The sequence below is a fragment of the Haplochromis burtoni genome, unplaced genomic scaffold (assembly GCF_018398535.1).
Source record: "Haplochromis burtoni strain Fernald_Lab_line unplaced genomic scaffold, NCSU_Asbu1 Contig_33, whole genome shotgun sequence".
Lineage (NCBI taxonomy): Eukaryota > Metazoa > Chordata > Actinopteri > Cichliformes > Cichlidae > Haplochromis > Haplochromis burtoni.
In genome coordinates, this window is record NW_024582394.1 from 34189 (window position 1) to 50336 (window position 16148).

At 39.6% G+C, this 16148-nt stretch overlaps 1 protein-coding gene across 2 annotated transcripts in view; it reads right to left on the bottom strand.

Annotated features, from left to right (window-relative positions):
• Positions 1 to 14481, bottom strand: part of LOC102305546 (prominin-1-A) — a gene marked incomplete at its 3' end in the record, with an annotated part of 39220 nt that extends 24739 nt beyond the window's left edge. Inside the window, 1 exon segment of one of the 2 annotated variants that reach the window (XM_014332735.2) lies at positions 13501 to 14481. In XM_014332735.2, coding sequence (XP_014188221.1) covers positions 13501 to 13729 — 229 coding nt within the window. 2 annotated transcript variants of the gene reach the window in all.
• Positions 14482 to 16148: the final 1667 nt, after the last annotated feature.

The window sequence follows — 16148 nt, forward strand, 5'->3', positions numbered from 1 at the left end:
ATCCATTTCAAGTGTAACAACACGTAGCTAAAGGCTATTTTGATATCTATTCACAGGGCTAGAGCTGCAGGCAGGGAATTAAAGTGCTTTACAATATTACTTTTTTGTTCTCATTATGCAGTGTGATCTTTTCTTACAAAGCTGGGGCAGCAGCAGCTTAAATGGAAGACATCCTGTTGTGCGACAAGAGCATTAGCAGTCTGTATACTCTACCTACTAGACATGTTTAAGATAGGATCAATGAAAGAAACATGCTTTTTCTTCCTATCAACCTATCAGAATACTAAATACCACAACAAACACATGGTAAAGATATGTTCCTTTGGCATTAGGAGAAAAATCTTAGGTAACAGAAAACATAATTTATTGATTAAATTAAATTGTTAATTTATTCCATATTCAAAAAAAAAAAATCAGACCAAGAATGTGTTGATATTTATAATAATATTGCTATACATGGCAAGCATTGTTGTCTATGTAATTACATTGATGCAACCCTGAAAATGTTAAATCCTGAAAAACTTTAATCTTGGGAATCCTGAGATACACCTGTTCAGCTTTTCATCAACACAAATATCTAATCAGCCAATCAAATGACAGCAACACAGTGCATTTAGACATTAAGGCATGGGGAGGATGACAGGTGACCTATCTGTGGGATGCTATCTTGACAGCACACACCAAAATCTCTGAGGAATGTTTCCAGCATTAACATTAAGGTACTTCTGAAGGCAAAAGCTGATTCAGCCTGGCCCTAGCAACATTTGCCAAACAAACTATACAGTGAACGTATATTACCCCACTCACAAGCTCCATTTTTAAGCAGCCCTAATATGCTTCTGTTCTCAACCAACCATCTGTCGTGAAATTTCAGGAAATTCATCTACATTGTCCTGGTTCCAAATGTAAAGTATCAAAAATTGAGACTGGCATCAACCTCTGCCGACTGCACCAAGTATACATGGAATAAGAGTAAGTCTGTGTAACCCATGACAAAATATCTGAAACAAGGAGATCTGTGTGGCCGAGTGTACATTTTCACCTGTGATAGCCTCTTTAGCACTGTGCTGCACACAGTGACACATCGCCTGTGGCAATCAGCTGCCATTATGCTACAGGCGACTAAGGCTGTCCCTGTTTGTGTCCTCAAGCATCCCAGCACTAACAACCATCACTGTCAGTGCAATGACACAACTGTGTGTGACAGCACAAAACCACAGCAGAAGAACCATACACATCACTTTCTGTCATCCAGATGCTCCAAGAGTATGACTGGGCCAGGGAATCATGCAGTGATGCTAAATTACACAGCAGTTTATTTATAGCCTGGCAGTTTAGTAAGATTGTTAAAAATGAACCAGATTTTGCAAACAAAAATGTATCTTTCTGTTACATTAAGGATTTGTGAAACATACAGATCAGTTGAATAGATGGTTAGATAATGAGATGATAATAAATCCACACACAGTCGTATCAGATCTTGTTTAGTAACAGATGGAAGCTATGAAAAGTTTAAAATACTGGAGGACATGAAAGTGTTCCTCACATGTTTGCATCATGGGCCTCAGGGCAGTAGTTCTACAAAATAATGAAAAAGGCAGCAACGTGACCCTGTTTCCTCTACATATGTGTTACAGAAGCCTCGATAAACATGATGCAGTTGCCCCAAATCTGTGTTTTTATAATATTTTAAACACTCTACACACAGTAATTAATTATAAACTGAATATTGCACATATATCAGCTAATATTGTACACATTTTAGCCTGTCTGCAGACAAAAACACAAAAATTCTTAGCAGATGATAAATACTTATAATGTAAGGAGGAAGGTGACAAAATATTTCTTAGCAGTCCTTGTGTTACATATGTTGAAGTGCTTTATTAATCAGATCATTATGGCTTATAATATGTTTACGAAGGATCTTTAAAGTAGACTCAATCTGCTATTTTTCCCTGAATACATGATTCATTAGCTTTTTGGGGTTCTCCAAAATATTATGCAGTAGGGTTAATTTCATTAATATTGCAAAGAAATTTGATATTAATATCAATAATCAGAGATTTGACACTTGAAATCCCAGTAGGATGTGACAAAAACACCTTACCCAGGAGGTGTCCAGGAAGCAACCTAGTCAGACACCAAACCATCTCAGGTGGCTCCTTTTGCTGAGGAGTAGAAGCTGTACTCTGAGCCCCTCCAGAATGAGCTTTTATGTGCAATCTACTCTTTTGGTCACTATCCAGAGCTTGTAGCCATAGGTGAGGGTAAGAACCTATGTTGACAAGTACCACAGAAGACCAGTACAGCATCCGCATCATTGAGGACATTGACAGAAGCATTGGCGCAATCTCCCACTGTACGCTCAACTCTTGTGAGCAAGAGTTTAAGACATATCCCCCCCCCCCTCAAGCATTCCCCACAGATTGCTCCAAGGTACGCAGTCGAATAGCATCTCCAAGTCCCCAAAACACTCAATGCCAATTTCCATAAGGCCAAACAGAAGAACAAAATTTCCCATTCAGTCTGTGCTCAAATCACCATTATTCATAATTCTCTCTGTGGCAGATAAAAGATTTATAAGGGATTTGGTATTCCTTTCTTGCTTTTGTAAAACAGAAATAAAATATTTTGGGGGGAATATTTTTTTTGCAATAAAGTGTACATTTTTATTTTATTCCTGGAATAAACGGTCTCTTTCCTCTATGGTCTCTATGCCTATGTTGTGGTTACAGATGCACAGCAGGTAGCAGCAGCTGGTTTCTTATTCAATTCAGTTCAATTTTATTTATATAGTGCCAAATCACAACAATAGTCACCTCAAGGCGCTTTGTATTGTACAGTAGATCCTACAATAATATATAAATTATTATTAAGATTCTTATTACACATATGCTTAACAGTAGTATAACAATAGTAACAAAATTACCAATAACAAAAGTAATAATGATTAAAGAATTCTAACTCAAATATGTCTGAAGAATTTCATTTGTCTTTGTGACCGCAAAAGTAAACTTTCTTAAAAGCCCCGGCAATGTTAGCATACCATCCAACCATTCACCCACACCACCCCCTGTGATTAAGGGCCCTCTTACCTCACACCAAGTCTCTCTCCCTACTGTTGGATAGACTCTGAACTACAGCTGGTAACAGAAGTTCATGTTCTTGCGCTTGAGATCTGCTACAAGCTCTAAGTAGAACATACAGGAGGTGGAGAGCTGGTTCTGCTACACAGAGCAGAACATGGACTACCATTTGTTGGTGTATTACCATCTTCATCTCACAGCAAGAGGGGCCTGGGTTCCAATCCAGCAGCCAGATGGGGTCTTTCTGTGTGGAATTTGCACTGTCTCCTTGGATTTGTTTTTTTTGTAATTTTTGTATTTTTCCCCAGAAAACAGTTCAGTTTCCCCAAGTTTAACATTGTATTTGTGAACAGGAGGTTGGCAGATTTTTAAAGAAAGCTGACTAATGAACATTACCACTTAACTTTGTGACAATTTAACAGAGCAACAATCACTGCCTGTCCAGTAAGTTCTTTATTCTGTGGATGGACTTGCGTTTCCCTGTTTTGGACTACAGCTGCAGATGGCAGTCCTTGTTCTACTCTAGCACCAGCTCTCCACATATGTTCTACTTGGAGCTTGAAGCAGATCTCAAAGGCAGAACAAGAACTTCTGTTACCAGCTGTAGTTCAAACAGAGCAATTAGAGCCTGTCCAACAGTAGGGAGAGAGACTTGATGTAAATGAATGATACTGAGTACATTGAACAACTTGACCGACCTGTCCCCAGGGAAACACTAGATAGTTAAGACCAGATATAGCTGGTTACCAGCAACTGAACTTAGACAATAAAACAGAGACTACTAAATCAAACATGTGAAAAACTTTGAATATAAAAAGCAGCTGTTTGTGAAAATGTGTCGTATCTACTGGACCTGCCAGTACCATCAACAAGCTATCCTGAAACTGAGATCTGTACAGCAAAATTTAAGTACGGGTTGCATACATAGTTTATACTGGTTTCAGTCTAAACTTTTTCGGGATGGCTGTAGCTCATGAGGTAGAGCAGGTCATCTACTGATTGGAAGTGTCTGTGAAGGTTCTCAGTCATCCAGGTCATCGTAGTCAAAGGAGCTTGCAAAGAAAAGCGTCTGGACTTCTTTAAGTTGCTTGAAGACGTTTCACCTCTCATCCGAGAAGCTTCTTCAGTTCTAAGGTCAAATGGTGGAGAGTCCCAGATATAAACCTAGTGGGAGTAACCCCCCACAGAGGGACAAAAGGACCCCCTGATGTGGGGGGTTACTCCCACTAGGTTTATATCTGGGACTCTCCACCATTTGACCTTAGAACTGAAGAAGCTTCTCGGATGAGAGGTGAAACGTCTTCAAGCAACTTAAAGAAGTCCAGACGCTTTTCTTTGCAAGCTCCTTTGACTACTGATTGGAAGGTTGGTGGTTCGATCCCTGGCTCCTCCAGTCTGCATGTCAAGTATCCTTGGGCAAGATATTAACCCCAAGTTGCTCTCCGATCGGAGTGTGAATGTACTTAGAAAGCACTATGTATAGAGACAGTGCTTGTGAGAATGGGTGTGATTGGGTGAATGTGGCATGTTGTATAGAGCGCTTTGAGTACTCCGGGAGAGTAGAATTAAGTATAGTATATAGGTTCTATATAAGAATCCATCCATTCACTTTTTTACCTTTATGCACAGTGCTTCCACTGTGCCACCTACTCAGCAAGACATGTACACAGTAAAGACTTGAAATACTTGTTGAAATTGGTCTGGCAAGTAAGCCTAATTTTTTTTCACTGGATCTTTGTGTCTCATAACAAAACGTGCAAAATAGGACACCAGCCCATCATGTGGGCACATATTGTTCTGGAAGTCATCTGTTTATCCGCCGACTTGTATTATGAATAGAGAACTGATTCAGATCTGCCAAACATCGTGATTGTAAATTTAAGCCCCTTTGAGCAAATCATCACAGCATCTAATAGTAATCTCCACAGATGTGCCTTCTGCTGAGAAAATCTCTAATTAGGAAAATGTTTAACTGGCTGGAAAAATGCTGAAAAAAAATAACCACTCATGACTTGGTTTCCCATATTTCCTTCTTTACTGTGATCCTCCAGTCACCCTCCTCAACAGAAACGATGGGGTCAGTAGCAGATACACTCAGTATCTTGCTCAAGGACACTTCAGCAAAACAGATGCTGGCTGTCAAGGGGCTCAAGCCACGACCTTCCAAATGAAGGACGCTCTCTTTAATCACTTTAGCGCTAGACTGTTATCTGACAAGGCCTTTGGCATCACCCAGTCATTCTCATGTGCTATGAATGACCTTTGGGCATGTGCAATTCAATATCCAACACTAGCTTTTTGGTTGAGTCAAATTAAACCCTGAAGAGTGGACAGCCTCAGCTGTATTCAAGGTCAAACATCAGAAATTAACATTTAATGTTAATTTCCATGTTAATTTCCACAAATCATAGACAAATGCAATTTAATATATTCCACAGGACATATTATACACCTTACAGATTACATAAAATTGATATTAATTACTCTCCCAAATGTTTGAGATGTAAGGTGATAGATGGTGATCTCCTTCATATGCTGTGGAATTGCCCAGTAATAGAGGAGTTCTGGAGACGGACTACTGAAATAATTTCAAGGGTAATTGGGATCCAAGTCGAAATGGACCCAAAACTATGGATTTTAGGTGACATAGATTCTATAAATGTGGATTACCACAAGAAATATTTTATTTTACTTGCGAGTACTGCAGTTAAAAAATGTATTCTGACACATTGGAAATCTGAAAATTCTCCAACACTGAGATATTGGATTAATGAGTTAGCATCCTACTGTACACCTGAGAAGATATCGCATAGTGTAAAAGGGAAATACGGAACCTTTAAAAAAATTTGGGGACCATTTCTTTCAGTATTACCGTCTTTGGACTTGACAGAATATAGAGATGATGTAAATTCCTCTGGGTTTACCCTGAATTGATCCTTGGTTAGGCCCTTCTGATCAGAGTTCTTGAATGTTGTGCTGATTCTTGTGTATAGACGGGTGTAAATATGGGCTGTTTGGATACACGAATGTGATGAAGTTGAGAGCCATACAGGGGTAAAGGGGTGGGGGGATGGTGGGAGGGGTTCACACGATATGTTTTTCTTTTTTTTCCTTTTTTTTGTTTTAAATTTCTGCAATTACCAATACTGTTACTATTATAATTATAATTATTATTTTTTATTATTATTATTATTATTATTATTAATACACCCGTATTTTCTGTGTTCGGTCCTCAGATGGTTGAGGCTATGTTTGAAAGATAAAGATACTAGAGTGTGTTCCTGAGAATTTTTTTTTTCTTTTTTTTTGGGGTCATAATGACCAGTCAAGCTTTGGCTAGTTGATGATACTCTGTCCCATAACTGTAAATGTCTTTTATTGTTTGTTGTTCATTTTCAATTTAAAAAATAAAATAAAAAGTTTAAAAAAAAAAACCAAAAAAAAAAAAACCCAAGATCAGAAATAACCTAAACCCTGCCAACCTCTCTCTCATATGCATATGTCATTTTTCTCCCTTCATTTTTTAATGTATCAAACAACCTCCAAAAGGCACACAGATTCCAAATATTACTTTTGTAAAGCCACATATATTGGAGAGTAATGAGGATGTAGTGCCATAATCAATTTTACAAGCAAATCAGTGTTTCGTCAGCAAATTCTCAGATTTGTAAACCTAGTAAAACATTCAGCTAAAAACACAGAATGCCAAAGGGTCAGTGTCTGCAGTCTAATCCCACTGCAATAATCTGTTATTCCTATCATTTTACTTTTTTTTCATAAGCTATAATAATGTTAATCAGCTTCTGCAAAAAATTCAAGGCAAGAAATAATGTTCACATTAGTAGAACTCTCTTAATGTGACTAAAAATAACTAGCTGCCTTGGTTTTTTAAAACGGAGTGTTTGCTGCTATGGTAAGAGAAAGTTAGAAAAAACTATATGCGTTTTTAAAAAAAAAAAAAACAAACTATATGCGTTTACCAGCAGGATCAATTCTTCTGTCATCAGAAACCATGTCTGAATAAACAATTATTCAAAAAGTATAAATACCCATCTTCTATCAGTCTAGTTCATTATACGCAGCAACAATCATGGGGAGACTGCTGATGTCCAGTTGACTATAATCAACACCCTCTGCAATAAGGATAAGATACAGTAGGTCATTGCTGAAAAGGCTAGGTGGCCACAGAGTGCTGTATGCAAGCATATAAATGGAGAGCTGAGTGAAAGAGAGAAGTGTGATAGGAAAAGGCGAACAAGCAATACAGATGAGATGGACATGAGATGATTGTCAAGGTGATTCAAGATTTTGAGAATGCTTCACAAAGAGTGGAATGATACTGGTGTCAGTGTATCAAGAGACACTACACATGGATGTCTTCAGGAAAAGAGCGGCAACCGTCGGACTCCTAATATCAAGAAACTCCTGAAGAAGAGACATCATGAGTGTCTTACCTGGACTAAGGAGAAAAAGAATAAGACCACTGCTCAGTGGTCCAGAGGCCTGTTTTCAGATGAAAGTAAATGTTTTGCATTTCATTTGGAAATCAAAGTCCCGGAGCCTGGAGGCAAGGTGTTTGAAACCCAGCAGATGAAATGTCTGCAGTCTTTAGAATGTCATTTCACCTGCTGGTGTTGCAGGTGGTGGTCCACTGTATTTTATCAAGTCCAAAATCAATACAGCAGTTTACCAGGAGATATTATGTTGACAAGCAATATGGAGATCCTGTGTTCCTTTTCCATCAGCACCTGTCCACAGTGCCAAACTACTACCAAATGGTTTACTCACTATATTACTACTGTACTTGACTGGTCAGCCAACTTGCCTGACCTGAACCCCAAAGACAATAGCCCATTCTCTACAGGGTATTGTCTCTAGAGGAAGATGAAAAACACTGGAGCCAAAAATACAGAGAACCTGAAGACTGTAATCAAAGCTCAAAAATCTCAGCAGTGCCAATGATGCATTGATGTAGTAATTCATTGTAAAGGAGCCCCAACAAAGTAGTGAGTGTACAAATTAGCATTAGATATATACAAATCAAATGGAGAGGGATCTAAATCAGCCACTCAAGTAATCCGTGGTGGGGCAACCATAAGAAAGCTTGTAACAGTAAACATAATGGGACACTTAAATAACCCTCACCAAGGTAAACATATAATTTAAAGAAGATTAAAAAAAATCAAAGTTGCTAAAGTTGAAGCTATTCTGAGTTCAGAGTGAGCCACTAGCCAGCAGCCACAATATGAGCAAAGAATCAAAGCAGTTAGACAAATGAGGAGATAAGTGAAAAACAGAAGAAGGTTGCTATCCTGTTATCTGCTGAAACAAATGTAAGTAAATCACATGCGTTTTGTTATACCAATCTTCTGTGCCTGATTTTGGTTGGTATACTAAAATGCATCAGATAAAGGTGGGTGTACGTCAACAAATTTTCAGTTAATTATTTGTACCAGTATGAGAGCACAATTTTCAGTTGTTTGTTTTTTTTTTATACACCTTTCCCTCAGAGTTTTAGTGTGTCCATTTTATTTCTGTAAACTAATGTGTTTTTATATCTAGTTTTAGTTTTTAGTTTAGATTTCGTTAACTATAAAAACCTTGGTGTTACTGTAAATCCCAGCAAATCTTGTAGCGCTCAAGAATGAGAGAGAGAACACTAACATCTTCTGATTAAATCCTAGTTATTCCAACCTTTTACTTTCATTTAGCTACTTAATTGAGATTTCTCATCATTTAACTTTAAACAAACTCTGCTATATTAAGATTTCTTCCAAAGAACATGAAAGAAAGAAAAAACCTCAGAAATGCAGCTCACGATGAGCTTCCTTGTCTTTGTCCTTGGTTAGAAATCTTTTGAAGTCTTCCTCTTCAGTTTCTTTCATGTCTACCTGTCCCTCACTGAACACTAAAGTCGCTTCATGCCTCTTTGCTGGAGAAAAAAACCCCACCCTGGGTTCCCTTCGAATGAGTGTTAAATAACAAACATTAGGTAAGACCATATACCCTGAGCTGCATAAATCTACATAACTCCACAGTACTTTTCATGATCATGATGATGCAGTAAGATACACAAGCCAGCGAGGTGAAGCAAATCACACAGGTCATGATCACTGGTGATGGGTTTCCCTGGCAACTGTTAGGTTCTTTGAAAAACATCCTCTGTGGTCTGAATTCCACCTAAACATGGTTTCTTGAGAAAAGGAAACACTAATGAGGAAACACTTTCCAACAGGGATCTGCTGCACGATAATGGCTGGCACTGGCTTCCCAGCTGCGCTCACCCACAGGCATGAAATGGTACATTTCAAAACCGCAGACGCAACTTAATGCACAGCTATTCTCAAGCGATGGCTGACTTACACCAGGATTAATTAGCAGACATGAAAACCTAAATAGATGCAACTAAATGCAACTATTATGTCATGTTTACATTCTTACTAATTCGGGAAGGGGAATTGATTGAATGCTTTCTGATACTGTTGATATCAATATTGTCAACCTACATTCATGTTTTCTACTGAAATGCTTTTGAGCAAAGCATGTCATTGCTACTTAATCATTCCCCTGACAGGCAAACTGGATGAGAGTAAAAGAAAAAAGAAAAAGTTTCTAAATGAGCTTGCAATATTAGGATGAGTGCGGGCACTATGAGGACACCATCTGAAATCTACTAGTGTATTGGCTCTTATTTTGAAAGTTCAGACGCTGCCTAGAAGAAAGCACAGTCCTTTCCTTTTCCTTGCGATTTCCCTACCAGCTGGCTCGTAAACCAGTTTGCTGCATTGGTCTTGAGATCATTCACCTTTGCTTTAACAAACACAGATGATTCAGTGTCCTGCTCAAGCACCCTTGTGCATTTGAGAGAGTAGGGCTCAAACCTCTAACACTGCAAACTTTTCAATTCACAACAGCGATACTACTACTTCCCCTGCATCTGTAACCTCTGGTGTCAGAGGTTACACAGGACCCTGGGCTTTTTTGGAAAGTATCCATTCACTTTTGATGAAAAAAAGTCAACATCCTAATGAGAAGAATTCATCACAAAGCCAGAACTGCTGTGAAATTGCAGTGTAAAAAGGGTTTGTGATCCTATACATCAGCTTGAATATTGGATTGTAGCATCTGTGTGTCGGTGAGAGTGTGGGTAAGTGTGAGGGAGGCGTCAACAGCTCCTGGAGGCTTCCACACTGCAGCTGTTGGAGACAAAAAAGTTAGAGAATATGTCGCTGTTTGTTCGATTTGTGTGGGTGCTGATGAAAGACATTTGTTGCTTCTTTTCTAATCAAACCTCCTACGAGCTCGGAGCCGCTTGCTGCACATACAGCGTGATGAACACATCAGCTGACTAAATTGAGCATTCATGAGATTATAAAGACATTGCTCAATGTAATGTGCTATGCGCACTGATAGTAGGAGATGTGATGATGGAGCGTCGCTAATTACTCATCAACATAATGTTCATCTCACACTTGTTTATAGGGTTAGCCTAACTGGCTGTTGACTGTATTGGATAAAAATCCACAAGGGTCGAACAAGTGTCTGGGCTACAGCACATGTATGAAACCTTTGATATTGGAGCTATAATTTAAAAAAGGAAAACGGTTTCATTAACTGACATTAATATGAAACACAAGTACTCTGCTGTCTATTCAAAAATCTGAAAATATGACGATAATTGTGTTTTCTGTGCTACCCAAAGCAATGTTCAGGTAGATGTAGTGGATAAATGAGAAAAGTAAGACCTATATACCCAAATGCCTGCATGTTAATGTAAAGCAGGGGTGGGGAACTCCAGGCCTCAAGGGCCAGTATCCTGCAGGTTTTAGATATCAGCCTGGGTGAACACAACTAATCTAATGATTTGTTCATTACCAGGTCTCTGGAGAACTTCAAGACATGTTGAGGAGGTAATTTAGCCGTTTAACTCAGCTGTGTTGGATCAAGGACATCTAAAAACTGCAGGACACCAGCCCTTGAGGCCTGGAGTTCCTCACCCCTGATTTAAAGGATGGTATGCTATCCTTTTCTGTAGCTCAACCTTCTCCTTTTTCCATCAACAAAAGGTACTGCGCCAACTACACATTACTCCTGCAGTGCTCATCCATGGAAACCAATGCCACAAAGCTCATGACATATGTGATGTTGTTGCGAGAAGAGGTTTGGAACTCTGCATTTATTCAGTCAGCAGAACGTTGTTGACTTTTACCATTTGCACTGTGCACCTCAGCACTCGGTGACCCTGTTCTGTAACTTTTTATGGTGTGTCGTGGTCTAGAATAAAGGGCTATTCTATTCTTTTCTAGATAGGAAGAAATATTATGAACTGACTTGCTGCACTGGTGGCTTTCTATTACAGTACCTCACTCAAATTCAGTCAGGCCATTCTTTTACAATTGTCTTTAAAGGCAGACTACATGGAAAGGTGCTTGATTTTATAGACCTGAATTCAAAGGTTAAAGGTGTGGCCCGATACCTTCGCCCATATAGTGCTTGTCAATCAACTGTAAATAAATTACAAAAAATATTAAAAATGACTCATTCTCTGCTAATGCTCTGAGTATGGTTTTGCTTTCAATTATGGGTTTGAGAAACCTTTGAAACAAACACCTGGTCCAGATGTTGGGGAAGGAATGAGTGGCTGACGCTGCTCGTCTGTATTGGGATATGAATAACAAGATTTGTCATGGTCCAAATGTATCCACAAAAATAAATACATAAAATAAAGTCACATCCACAGAACTAGTGTGTGTCTTTGTGTGTATATATAGCAAGATGTTCATTTGCACATTTTCTAATATCTACATTTTCTAACAGAAAATAGAAAATTAATAAAACATTTGTTGTAGCCATCATCATCTCAAACAAATGTCCAACAAATGAATGGTAGTTAGTAGTGGGATCACTCCAAAAGACAAGATGTTGTTTTGTTTGGGAGTGAACTGTCCCTTTAAATCAGATGTGATTAGGAAACAGATGAACAGAATTTAAGAGCCTTTTTTGCTACAGGATTCAGTGATTCATTCTTTAAAAGCCTGCTGTAACAACGTTAACACTGTATCTTATCACAGGCTGAAGAGAAACGACACCCAGGTCGACCCAGCCTAAACAGTGCTCCACTCTGACATCTGCGCCACTTCAAGTCACAAACCACTGGAGTGGAAACCGAGTGCAGATCTTTCTTCTGGCTCATCTTATAGATTTTAACATAACTCCAAGTTATGTAATGGCGCAGTGCAAGAGATGTAGTTGACAAGCCGTGAAAGGCCAATGGTTTCCTGCAAACCAGCTTGTAGCCTTATAATCAAAGCAGCCCTGACAGAATTGGATTTAGATATGCAAACATGCACAGGTTCTATTAATAACCAATGACCTTTACTTGCAAAATTTCCTTTCATGACCCCCCCCCAAAGAAAAAAGAAAAACATCTGCGTGAAATTTCTAGTCAAAGAAATTAAACATACATGTCTCTGAACTGTCGTTTATTATCCTATCCCACTGTTTCCACATGACTTCCACCGTCTTCCTTGGATTATTTAGTGTGTGCACCCATGAATGAACTAACAGCTTCACTGCGCAGTGGTCTGTCTGCTCCATAGGATTAGGCCATGAGCCCCCAACTGCCGGTGACAAACTGAAAACTAAAAACGCCAACAGCATATGGCGCAGGGGTTTATGGGATTACTCAATTAACAAGGTGACTCAGAGAGATACTAATCTGCAAAATGTTTCTTCGACTGTAATGCATGCAGTGGAGTAGTCTTTTGAGCACCCAATACCCAATTAAACACACACAGAGACACCTCCGTGTGTGGGGGTGTGGTTAAGCAGCCAGGTATAATTGTATTAAATGTAAAGCCATGCGCGTTCAAGCTCTTCGGGTGCTCATACCAACAAACTACCCAACGACGTTCATTCACAGAGGCAAAAACAACGTGCACCGCTGCTGTCAGCGGGAGGCTCATTAATTGTAATTATCCTGACACAAAGTGCGCCGCAGGCAGAAACACCACCTTCAAGTGCGTGCTGTGAGCGCTGAACGGGGCGCATGACGCACAACTAGACCAATCCGCAAGTGGACACCTTTTTCACGCAGTGAGACCGAAGAAGCGCTATAAAATTCAAAGTTTTGATTCATAACCCAATATCCACAAAACTAGAATAAATATTTATGTGCCTAATTCATAAAAACGTTTAAAAAAAAGTCAATTTGTAATCCAGTATAATAACCTGCAGTTTCTCTCTTGTTCGTGTCCCTGTTTGCGTCCCACAAGACAACCAAGCGGGAACAACACTCATAGATTCTCATAACTTATTCCCCCATGACTTCCATATACATTTCAGACACGTTGCCCAGGGCTCGGTCTGCATTTGTTGTGCTGTAGCCACCGTGAGCTCGATTGGGGATGCTTACCGTGTGGGAAAGCGTTGGGTTGTACCGCATACAGGAAAGCATGGACCATGTGGAACAGAATCCCTATCGGTCCAGGTTCGTAATGGGCCAGCGTCTCGTAAACTCCCGCTGGCACATAGCCGAAATTCAACTTTCCTGGGGGTGGGAGTCTCCGCGGCTCCGTCTCTTGCTGGAGTTCGCCGGATGCCAGCCACAGCAACAGCAGGAGGAGGGTTCCCGGCTTCCACATCGTGTCCAAACGAAACACCGACCTGTCGTGAAACTGGAACTAAATTCTCAGTGATCGAGAAAACTGGACGGCGACTGCCCGGAATCTTGATTATTATCGGAGTGGGGGAAAAGAGAGAATACAGATAAAAGTGTTCCGCAGCTTTTTAAGTCCTGCTTCCCACCAAGCGACTTGTTCCGAGCATCGTTCCCCGCGGTCTGGAGCTCTTAGACGGACGCAAATCGGACGATCTTCTCCCACGTCCCCTGTGTTCGATGCGTTTGGATGAGCGCGCCTGTCGCTTCCACTCCGGCATCTGTGCAGCACGGGGATGCGCTGCGTCACGGGAGCGGGCGATGGTGCGCGCCGCCGTTTACAAAGGGAGGACGGGTCCAGAGGGAGGTGCTCCTCCTGCCGGGGAGAGGAAGTAGAATCTTAAAGATCTAACCTACTAACGTTTTGATTGGAGAGATTAGTTTGGGGCAGAACACGTTAAAACCACCTTTAGACAGTTTACATATATTGAAATGCCGTTTTGAGGCACTGTTCCCTCGGGTCTGCTGGAAATCATTCGATTTTATATTAGAAAATCATGCTTATCCAGCAATATTTGACTTTAGTATCACTTAAACATGTTTACAATTAATTCCTCACCTTTTGATAGCATTGGATTGTTTATAAGATCCATCTACACAACCCACATTAAGCGTTATTTTTAAAAATGCTGAGATGTGAGCTTGAAAAGAGACAATGAATGGTTTTTTTTCCACAACAGGAATTCTAGTTGTGATAATAATGAAATCTTAGCTGTAATAAATATGCAGTGTTACTGTGTTAAGAAAGCTGATTAATTTTCAAATAAATACTTTAAACAGTTACAACTTTCATTTTCTTATATGACATTTGCAGCTAGCTTTCACCCACTGGTTAGTTTTAAGAACTAAAAACAATTTTTTTTAGGGGGACACTATTGTGGCTGTGGGTTAAAATACACTGCTCCACAGAGGTAACCCTTCAAGTTGAAACATGCCAAGTTGGGAGGAAAAGTGATGTCTAATGCCAACTTTATGGTTTATGCACTAGGACACCTTGTTCCCTATAGGACAGTAGATTTGTTAAAAGCAGATTATTTTATTCCCCAGAAATGAGAATGACCGATTACATGTACATTTTCAGACCAGGTATGGTAATTAAGCAGTATAAAGTCCATGTCGAATGTAATATGTGGTGCTCCAGTGGGTCAGGCAAAAGGCTTTTATCTGGGAGAGTGGGGTTGGGGTCCTGTGTGAAGCCAAAAGCAGCACTGAATTACATTTGCCAAGTATCAAACACCTGAGTATCCATGCACTGAAGAAAAAAGAGGAAAAAGGCTTTTTTTTCTCTTTCACCTTTTCTGTTCACTGCAGCTTTAAATTGTCAGTTGTGGGGGAATATTATCATTATATCCACTACAGAAGTATAATTACTCTTATTTAAGTTAGACTCAAAGTTAATAAGCTGATTACAGCCTTAGATGTTCATGTGGGGCCATTCTGGCTGTTCCCAGGCTGAGGTTTAAATCTGAAGGTTGTTGTGTTTTCGCCATCTTAGATTCTGACTCCGAAACAACCTTCCTGAGGAGATGAGGTTTATGGAATGACTGACTTCCTTCAAATATCTTTTGAAAGCAGAGTTTTACTTACTTGCCTTTTTTCATTTCAGAAATTAGAAATGTAATTGTTATGCTCTTCAACATGTTCTTTAAATGTGAACAATACAATATCTTACATAATTTCTAATGTAAAAATGTTTTCTTGTATCAGCTATTCCCTAGTCAGCTTTCTCTTCTTCCCACTATCAGGCTCTTCACCTTCCTGACCTTTGACCTTTTCCCCCAGAGGGCAGACAGAGGATACCTGCGTGCAGCTCATAGGATTGATTTCATTGGCAGAGAAGCAAACAGGTGGGTTTTGCTTCTGTCTCTTTACACAGTAACATCCTTGTCCTCTTTCTGGAGTGCATGGAGTCCCAGCTCCTGGTGACAGAGGGGCCTCCTGTTTGGAAACCTTTGATCACTGATTGTGAGCACATTTCTTCAGTGACAACACACATCATTAGACCTGCAGAGGAGCAGATGAGACTTTCAGTTTTACAGACACATGATATGCTAGACTGAGGCAGTAGAATTAATTAGTAGATTCATTAAGAACAGTTTTTAGTGTATCTACAACTAAATGATCTCATTAAAAATATAAATGCAAGATTAAATTCTGTCCTTTTTCATACTGCTCTAGAAAGACGATAAATTTAACACTTGCTGCATCATGACTACAGATGATTTTTCTCTTCTTTCAGCTGCTGACAGTCTTCCCTATATTGGTTTTAATAATTTTATCAAGTAAGATGTTTCAGAAATTGGAATGTAAATGACCACCATATCTTGCGTATGGATGTGGACTTT